Source organism: Melanotaenia boesemani, chromosome 18 (genome assembly GCF_017639745.1).
Source record: "Melanotaenia boesemani isolate fMelBoe1 chromosome 18, fMelBoe1.pri, whole genome shotgun sequence".
In the NCBI taxonomy this organism is placed as follows: Eukaryota; Metazoa; Chordata; class Actinopteri; order Atheriniformes; family Melanotaeniidae; genus Melanotaenia; species Melanotaenia boesemani.
Window position 1 is genome coordinate 9,984,038 of NC_055699.1, and position 9,995 is coordinate 9,994,032.

General features: G+C 37.0%; 1 protein-coding gene across 3 annotated transcripts; it reads right to left on the minus strand.

Annotated features, from left to right (window-relative positions):
* Window positions 1–282: 282 nt before the first annotated feature.
* adcyap1a (adenylate cyclase activating polypeptide 1a) lies at window positions 283–5,563 on the minus strand. Of its 3 annotated transcripts, XM_041969066.1 has the most exons (7): window positions 5,238–5,563; window positions 4,898–5,002; window positions 4,260–4,385; window positions 3,677–3,781; window positions 2,767–2,901; window positions 2,112–2,232; window positions 283–788 (listed from the first exon to the last, which is right to left on the minus strand). In XM_041969066.1, exons 2-7 carry the CDS (start codon window positions 4,993–4,995, stop codon window positions 780–782), a joined length of 594 nt encoding a protein of 197 aa, XP_041825000.1. In that variant the 5' UTR covers window positions 4,996–5,002; window positions 5,238–5,563; the 3' UTR covers window positions 283–779. The 3 variants fall into 3 exon arrangements, with proteins under 3 accessions (XP_041825000.1, XP_041824999.1, XP_041825001.1); XM_041969065.1 differs by having other exon boundaries at window positions 283–2,232; window positions 5,238–5,562; XM_041969067.1 differs by lacking the exon at window positions 3,677–3,781 and having other exon boundaries at window positions 283–2,232; window positions 5,238–5,562.
* Between the last annotated feature and the right edge of the window lie 4,432 nt (window positions 5,564–9,995).

Here is a 9,995-nt window from a genome sequence, read left to right on the forward strand (position 1 = left end):
GATGAACACTTGTTATTTTTCCAATATGAGCCATGTTTGTCTGCTTCTGACAATGATTTGTAATATATTGTTCTGAGTGCAGTTTATTTGATACTTTACTGTCTTTTTTCTGATGTGTTAAAGCCAATGTTGATCTGCCCTGCCTTCCGTACTGTAGCATCTTGCTAAAGCTTTCAAGGATGGGTCTGTAGTAGTTCAGTTGTCATGAGTCTGTTTCATCCTCTTCCTTTTAAATGTATTTAAGGCTTATGGTGATACTGCTTTCAAAGATTAGACGAAATATTTGTTGTTTACAAAAATTTATTCATACAAATCTTACAACACCTTTTTTTTTAGACATTTATTGACTTGACCCTTGCAGATTGCCATTAGAAGTAATAATCTAATATTCACTTTCCACACAGTATATATATATATATTATATATATATATATATATATTTAAAGATTATTTCAGTTTTGTAAGGCTATTGGCGCTTTCATTATAATACATATGATCTTTCATGGAGAAGCTAGCGCTTTCCTCTGTTTCCATGAACAAATCTAATGCTCTAAAACAAGATGCAAAGGAAAAGCAGTGAAAGCAAAAACGCTTGACGTCTAAGTTGGATGGCGCCTAGGATCCTATCAAACATTGGTGCAACACAAAGACAACAACAGAAAAGGGTGAAATGTTAAGCTGATGATGTGCAGCATAGTAGGGCCACTAAATAGCCATCTGTGATTCATGGCGATTTTAAAGTCGATGCAAGGCACCACAGCCGCAAACTGCTCCCTGCGTCACAAAGCCTGGAGGGGAATGCAAAATTAAAGAAAGATTGATACAGTAAATACAAACTGAATAACTTTACCCTGTTATTTGTTTCACTGGCCTGGTCTCGTGTATTTCGTAAGAAATGTATAAACTCTGAGTCTGGTTGGATAGATTTTGTCTGATTTTCTTACTTTCCCAAACCCAGCCTGTTTATGATCAGTTGGTTCAACCTTGGTATCTTCTTAACTGTGTTTCTGCTTATAATGTTCTTTAAATGTGATCAGCTGGGGCTGCTTGTGTGATAATTTGCAGCTATATATGATAAAACTAATCCCTGTATTTGTTCACATATTTTTTCCCTTATAAACAATTTCAAATTAGGTTACAAAACTTTCCAGAAATTATAAAGCATGACATTAGAGTTTGAAATTCTTGCCAGCAGTAAAGTACATTCAGTGATTATTCAATAGAGGACAAGGTTCAACATACAGCTAGTGTTGAAATGTAAGTGAGGAAAATGAAACATAAAATAACATCCAGCAATGACAGGTAGGTATGTATGTTTGTAGTAGTCAGAAAGCAAGCAAAACCATCTAGTTGTCTGCACAGATGCGGTGGCTAGTGCAATTACTTTAATCATGCAGTCTATTGTAGTTTGTACATTGGTTCACATGACAGAAAAGGGAAGCACAATAGATCCAGAGGGTTCAAACACAAGAGTTCAAACTGCCTCATATGTCTCTCACAAAGAACAAACTGATGGATAAGTCACCATATAACAAGTATCATTTATTTTCTCTACTTTTTTTTTTTTTTTTTTTTTTTTTTTTTGCCTGATGGTGCTTGGGATGAGAGTGATACTTATTATATGGGCAGAGAGACATGAGAAAACCTTTAGCAGATTAAGAGGTTTCCAAACACATGAAGTCCAGAAAAACACAGGATTGGCACTTTACATGAGTCAAAGAAGTAAGCTCAATTTATAAACAATGTGGAAGAAAAACAGGGCGAGAAAAACCTCAAAAGTACTCTGGTTCTCATCTCAGATTTGGGATCTTTCTTTTGGAAAAATTTTCCAACTTAAAAACAAGCATTATTAAAGCCACTTATTTTCTTGAAATCAATCTGTGATATGTATAGTATATTGGCCCAAGCAAAGCCTTTCCATTTCAAGCCTATATGCTTGTTTTTTTACAGGTGGAATGAAAATCTGTGAGACAGGAGCACAAATGAGGTGGAAGAAGAGTTGGGTTCGAGTGTTTGAAGCAAGATCACAAAGTGAGAAGAAGAAAAAAAGGGGAGGGGCCATGAGAGGCCCCCAGTGATAAAATGGCCTCAGGAAAGAGCGGAAAACTCACCGCAAATTCGGGAAAGAACTGTTTCAACCAGTTCTTCAAAAAAGCTCCAAACTCATCCCCGTCCGGGAGGACATCAAAGTCTATCTCTTGTAGGATATGATGAAAATCTATGTCTTCAAGGCTGTTGTGAATAAAGACAACTAAACTCTTAATTACACTTTACAAAAAGCAGCATTTTAATGCATTGATTGTCTTTTAAACTATTTATTTCCTCTCATTTTTATCTCTTCACTAAATGTTTAAAAGACAGGGCTGTTGGAGCAGATCATGTTAAACAGTTGTGACCTCTCAATAAAGCCTTGAAATTAAATTAAACCAATAGAGAACATAAATAGAGATGAAATATATTTTTAAATAAACAAATGTTGGTCCACAAAGGAGATATGTGCATCCTGAAGTGCTTTAAGTACAAAATAAAAAACAATATTATTATCAAAATATTCATTTAATGGCTTGCTTCATACATAAATACATGTTTAATAACACAAAAGTGATCCACTGATTGGTCAGATCTTAAAATGACTTCATCTGGGGCTGCACACACAAGTTTTTTTTCCTTTTTTTTTTTTTTTTTCTTTTTTGATTCAGGTGGAGGAGAGGAGGATGCTACAAATATGCCAGCCGCCGTCCTTTGTTTCTAATTCTCTGTCTATACCTTTTCCCTAGGACCGCTGCCAGGTATTTCTTGACTGCCATTTGCTTTCTGTAGCGGCTGTAGCTGTCTGTGAAGATCCCATCTGAGTGTCGCTTGGAGAGGGACTCTGAGCTGTCATCCAACGTTTTCCCACCACTGTGAGGGAAGAAGAGACACAGGTCTCTGTCATCACAATGATATTGTAACAAGTGCAATCATATTACCCCCACCCCTCTTTGTTTGTACAGCCTGTGGTGCTGAGGTGCAGAGCCTGGGCTCTTGAACTGTGCCACCATTTAAAAGGGAAAATATGATCAGTTTCCCCATTTTGTTCAATGCAGTCTGGAGTGCTGTGCACAGATCCTTCTTTTGGAGCATTTTAGGGACCACGCTGTATGGAAGTGCAGTACAATTTTAGGGGAATTTTCATGAAAAAGCTTTGCTAAATGAGCCCTTTAATTGGGAAAACGTATTCATATTCTCTCTCCTTCACTTTAACCCTCCCCAAAAGAATTTCAGCATCTATTTTTCCCTAAGATGTGATAGACCTGCTCATAACTGCCGCTCCCTCTCTCCACCGGAAACCATGGGATTTGGTCCCATACATTATTCATATGGAAATAAATTTAAAGGTGCGCGGGATTATTCTTCACTCAGCAGCCAGCTAAGAAACTGACACTTCCCAAATCAATTAAGTGGCCGTTTGCGCCTTCCCTGACGATTTTGTAGCATTAATAAAGACGGATTCAGTAGGCGAGGGCGCCAGATTTCACAAGATGTTGAGGTATAATGGGACCACAGACATAAACGGTACGTGTAACAGCGTGAATTATGAGCTTTTAAAGGACCAGTCAACATTTAAAAAGGCCACAAAGGACAGAAAACATCAGAAACATACAAACAAAGGCGACAAACAAAAAGATGTTCTTACCCTACACGTTTTGCCATCAGAGAATGAAGGTATTTCCTTGCTGATAACTGACCCAGCGCTTTCCTGTAGGCTTTATTAAACATGCCGTCTGCATGCCTTTCCGTTCTGGGATGATAAATAGCCACACAGTGAAAAACACCACAAACCCAGCGCAAGAGGCAACAAATATCAAGTCGCTTCCATGCAAAAAGAATCTATCATGCGTGGAAACTTGAGTCCCAAAGTAATCTCGTTTTTTGTTTTTTTGTTTGTTTTTTTTTTTTTTTTTGTCTTCTTCTTCTTAATTTAAATTACTTTTTTTCGAAATTTTCAAAAAAAAAAAATATTCGTTATGTAATTATTGTTATTTTATTGTAATTATTTTAATGGCTATCTTTTGAAGAGATTTTTTAGCCGGGAATTCTTAGTAGAAGAATAGCAACAAAACTCTGTGTTTGAAGTTAGAATATGTAGACGACACGCTGAGCCACATAAAACATAGACAAGACAGAAATGTAACAACGAGGTGTTTTAACATGGATGTCTCCATGGTTGATGTGAATATAAAAAGTTTTTTTAAGGCGCTAATGATGATGATAGTCACCTTTTCTCCGGAGGGTAGAAGAAACTGAAAACGTCGTCAGCGACTGATGAAGGGCTTCTCACCTCTATCTGGTCTCCATCATAATCCAGAGACGGTAAAGAATTACCATCCTCATCATAAACTCCACTGTGAAGTCAGAATAAAGAAAAAACGGCAGCTTTTTTTAGTGTTACTATATGAATATTTTTAAACAAAATTCAGGTGGATAAAGGATCAAAGTGCGTAATGATGGAACAGAAACGGCCTTGAGTCTGTTAAATTGGATATGTTACATGGCACCAGCTCTTTTAATTGTTGCTCTAAAAATCTGAGCTTTCTTTTTGCACTAAATTGATTTCTATTCATTGTCCAATCACATAAATTCGTCGATTAATGGCTTCGGGTTAGAACGAGACTGTACTTCACCGCCACAGCAGCCTAAATTACGTTACTGCCGCTCCCTGGTGAATGTGTCTCAGTTTTATGGATCGGCTGTCAGATGATGTTATCCAGTAGCCCAACAGGCTATTATCCTCACAGACAACTTACTGAAGAGCAGATATAGTCTTTAGTCTGTGCCCTGCCGCTGCTGCTGCTCAGAAGTCATGCAACACTGCTTTCTAAAGCACAAAAAGTGACTCTTGAAAGAGGGTACATACCTAACACTTGGAAAGCTAAGCCCCACAGGTGAGCAGGTGACGCTGTAATGCATTATGATTCCATAGATGAGTAATGCTAAAGTCGCTTTACTAGACATTGTCCTGCTGCAAAAGACAAAACGGACAGCATGAGTTAACAGGTGTGTAATCAGTTCAATCTGCTGATAAGTACATTTCTTTTAAGAACAGAGGTTTGCTTGTTTTGTTTTTTTCTCGTGATATTTAGTTTCAAATCAAACATTTGAGTTTCTACAATCAAACATACAACCACGCCTGACTTTGTCCAATATCTCCCTACTTTTACGCAGCGTAAAACAACCCGAAAAGGGTTTCTTCTTACCAGTTGCGAGATGCACGATCCGTTGAAGACCTCAACTGCGAGAGTGAGATAGGAACTCTATCTCAATCTCTCTCACACACTCTCTCTCGCTCTCCCTTCCTCTGCTTTTCCTCTGTTCCCCTCAGTGAAGCGCTTCTTTAGTGTCCTTGCGCTCGTTCCGAGTGTGCAGCCCACTGTGCGCCCGCGGCTCAGTTTTCGGGATTTTCTACGTATATTCGCATGGACGGAACAAAGAGCGCACAAACATCTGTGGGGAAACTTTCCTGTGTCCTGTGAAGTTAACCCCCTTTGGTTTTTTATCATGAATCAGAAAGACATGCCTTTATCACTTGTCACGGAGGAGAGGATGGGAGGGTGGGAGTGGGGGTGGGGGGCAGTGGGCGGCTGCGTCATCGTCCCACCGTCCCATTGGAGTGCAGCCAGTCTTTCGCGTCAATGAAAGACGCCGAGCCAAGGCATAAAAAAGGAAAAGATCTTGAATTCAAACATCATCATTAATTAAACTGTTTTAATGTCAACATTTGACGTCATGCCCTAAAAAGGATCACGTGACAGGCCTTCTTTGGAGCCGGGTAGAAAAAATGGGAGCTGTCTGGTGCTGAAAGAGATGAAGAGAGAGAGAGAAATTACCTGTATGTATTCGTTTTATTCCCGATTCAGACTTATCCACCTCTGCTAAAGTCAAGAACAGTTACACAAGCAAACATGGATGATTGTTCAGTTGAATCAAAGCAGTTTGAGTGATCTAGCACTCAGACACTCCGACTCTTTTTAACCTTAAAGCTAAATGACTTTTTGAAGCAATATAGTTGTCATATTACCATATGTTTTATATATAGATATAAACTACCTTGAGTTTTATGGAGTGGTCTTTCTTATGAGGCCCCATATTCATGGGGCAGCTGGCTTAATTCAACTCTTGGTTTAAATTTGAAAACATCTTTCACAATTAGAATTATAGTCTGATTATAAGATGTAATTAAAAAAAAATAATAATTACTAAATGACCCTCCAGGAAAAAAAGTTTCTGTATATGCTTGGATTAAAAATATTTTAATGAAAGTTTAGGTATTAGAGTAAATATTTTACTTACCAGCTCTACTGGTGTTAGTGGCTCCTTCTCACTTCATGAAACCAGATACTGGTTTATAGTGGACAGAACATGAAGTTACTTTTTTAAATTCTCTTTTATCTTTGGGCTCTCCTCTATTGAAGTGAAAAAAACATTAATTTTATTTCATTTAATATGAAGAAAAAAATAAGACAGCACAATAAGACATCCTACAAATGTCAATAATCATATTGGGGGGAAAAAAAAACACAAAAGCCCTTCTCTGACTGCCTTTTTTCTCCTTTTAAATTGTATGGATTTAGGATGATAAAGAAGGAAAAAAGAAAAAAAAGTTATGCTGCAAACTTTTGCTGGACTTTATGCAGTTGTTGCTGTTTGACAAATATATGCTATTTCTATCTTTAAGCCTTCAGACTACTTGTTGAAATTAAACAAAGAATCTAAATGTAACATATGTTTTTTTGTTTGTTTGTTTTTTCCATAACTGTGAAGGTGTATATGATCAAAACAAAGATTTATCCAGTATATGGGGCTTAAATGAGAAATAAATCTGGACTTCATCAGAATCTATGATGTAATAGTGAAATGATTAAGAAATTATTATTGGACAGTCTGGGACTTTTAATCAGTTGTTTCATTTTTAGAGTAGAAGTTTAAAACCTTTTATGGTAATATTTTAATCATAAAATTAACATCACAATCAATTTAATGGATTGAAATTGATCATTTTTCCTCTAAGATAAGTGAACCTGGAGCGTAAAGTTGTATAAGATTTATATTCTGAATATAGCTCTTGTCAATCACTGTTTGCTGCTTGACTTTGTTGTCTGCTTTGTCATCCTACTCATTAGGAGTTTGACATGTCTTCCCTCCATGCCGGCATCGGGACCATGAGTGGAATCTTTAGTTGGTGATTCAGACCATTCGGGCCTCTTCATTCTCTGACGTCACGTGACAGTTTGCTTAGTGCAAAGGAATATTTCACTTTGAATTTTTAAGAGCTGGAAGAAAAGTATTTTACTGCCTTCACCAAGTGAGCCCTCTTTTTTGCTCTTTGTAAGCACTGCGCTCCAGTGGTTGTGAGAAGAAAGTGCACATAAATATGTCAGGGATCCCTGGGTTTTTAATGTAATTTAAAGCAGGATGACAAATCAAAGACAAAGTCCAATTAATTGTATAAGATCAGGAAGTTTTGATTGCTGTCCACACTTAAAACCGAAATATTACTCAATGAAATTCATCCTTTAACTGTCTTCATTTGTCATTATTTGGGAAAAGGATTGGATTTGAAATGTCTATGCTTTTAAAATGGGTCAAGTGCCTCTTGTACCCTTAACTATGTCATTAAGACTAATACAGTTAATGAAATTATAGCGGCTCCATGACTGTCTTATACTGAACAGAATCAGAGTAATTGTTGTAAAGTGGTGATTATTCATTCAGCTTCAATCATCTCTTAATAAGCTCTTCTTCTGATGTTAGCAGGCTATCTAAATCCAATTACTGAAAGCATAAAGTGGATATGAACATTTATCTTTAATCATTCATTGTGGCTTTTAAATGCCTTCCTGTAAAAAGATATGACAAATATTATTAAAGCTGTCAACCTGAGTGACCATTCAGTCAGGGTCATTCCAGATATAAGATAGCATCAGGATTACCGGTATCTGTAACATAAAGCTGTAAGCTTCATGGGTGGCACATAACAGTGACTCAGCAATAAAACTGACCAAATATAATAAAAATTAAGAATTTGAGCTTTTGTTTGTTCGGATGCGTTTGCAAACAGGAGCTTCCTTTAACTCACGGTTTCATATCTTTTGCTCGGAAGCTGAACATTGAGTACACCACATGCAGCATGACTGAGCTTCATCCTGCCAAACAAGACAGGAGAGAAAACATATGACTCATTCTAATTTTAGTCAAGTTAGCTTTTTATAGCACCTGCCGGCACTGACTGTTGTGTTTGAAGATTTTTATTGATGTTACCGTCTTAACAGTGCAGATGTTGACAGAACGTGGCTTTTGTTAATCTAATTTGAAAGGCGTGTGTGTGTGTGTGTGTAAACTTGCATTACTTGTATTGTGAGAACATAAAACTGTTTACTTTAAATTTTGGGACTTGACTTCCTTATGAGGACATAAAAAGTCCTCATAATGTAAGTCATTACATGTTAGAGTGTTGCTTTGAGGTTAGTGAATATTTCCAGGAAATAAAAATGAGTCAGAGTTGTCCTCGTAATTGATGAAAACACAATTTTGTAAACAAGAAAATACAGTTAATGTGAACATGCTTTCCTGGAGACAATGGTAGCTGTTTATGACTGATTCATGTAACTGGAAACAGTTATTTTTCTTTATATTAAATTAAAATTAAATCAGAAAATTTAGAGTAAATAAATTCTGATAACTTAAGTGTGTATTAAATTAAATGTTTAAATTTACACTTTCATTCGCACATTATGCAGAAATTCAGGATTTAAGGTTGTATTTAAGTTAAATACATGAGAGAAAAAACTAACATTGTTACTGTCATTATAACATGGTACAAAATGTTGTTTCATCTACTGCAAATCCCTGTTATTAAAAATCTGGTCAATTTTCTTACCTTTATAATAAATCTGTTTACTAATCTGGCAACAGACCATATTTTCACTGTCTTTCTGTCCGTTTGAGATGAGCTTGTATAGAGACATTTTAGAAAAGTGAATATTTAGTATGACTTCCTCTTTTTATCACACAGTACCAGATTACATTACAATTTTCACATCTGAATGCTCAATAGTTACATAAACTTGCACCGCATCCACTACAAAATCCTGCTGTTCACCTACAAGGCCATCTATAACCTCGCTCCTCCCTGCCTTTCTGATCTCCTCCATGTCTCCATACCAGTCCGTTCCCTCAGATCCTCCTCCTCCATCCACCTCATCGTCCCCCCAGCCCACCTTGTTACCATGGGGAGCAGAGCTTTCAGCTGCTCTGCTCCTCATCTCTGGAACTCCCTCCCCACAGACCTCCGTAACTCTGATTCAATACAACTGTTCAAATCCAAACTCAAAACACATCTGTTTAAACTGGCATACTCACTGTAATATTTCACACTGCTTTTATTATTGTTTTATGTATCCATTAATTTATGAATGTATTTATTGATTTGTTTTACTCTTGTGTTTTATCCTGTAAGGTGACCTTGAGTGTCAAGAAAGGCGCCAACAAATAAAATGTATTATTATTATTATTATAAATCCATCATATTTCCAGTCTTCAACGAAAGCAATAATCTGCTTGGTGACAGTGCAATGATTAATAACCCCCCGACCCCCGATAAATTTATGCTGTCTCTAAGTACACCATAGCGATTCCAGTGCATATCCTACTTTTTGGTCTCCAACATGAGAAATTAGCAAAATTGGGCATTTGGACATGTTAACACCAAGCTGAAATCAAATAGAAATAAGCTGCATCTGCAATAACGTTGGGAATGTGTTTCCATGTAGAAATTCCCATATATCCATCCCTCCTCCAGTTACATACAGTATGTCTCGTCAGTGTGCCATGACATGATTTTCTTTATTTCTGATAGACAGTATGGGAGTGTGGGACAATATGAGATCACTGGCACTGCAGAGTCTTTAATCCAGGACACTTCCAGTGTCAGAAAATGGATAGCTCACATCACTGCT

Bases quoted from the DNA above. Each gene is read 5' to 3' on its own strand.
- adcyap1a (XM_041969065.1), bottom strand. From the start codon at position 4,995: ATGTCTAGTAAAGCGACTTTAGCATTACTCATCTATGGAATCATAATG. The intron at 2,902-3,676 runs GTAAGAACATCT...CTTCCCTCACAG, and splicing joins CTGATGGCAAAACGTGTAGG to TGGTGGGAAAACGTTGGATG. The intron at 2,233-2,766 runs GTATAGACAGAG...TATTCACAACAG, and splicing joins GCAGCGGTCCTAGGGAAAAG to CCTTGAAGACATAGATTTTC.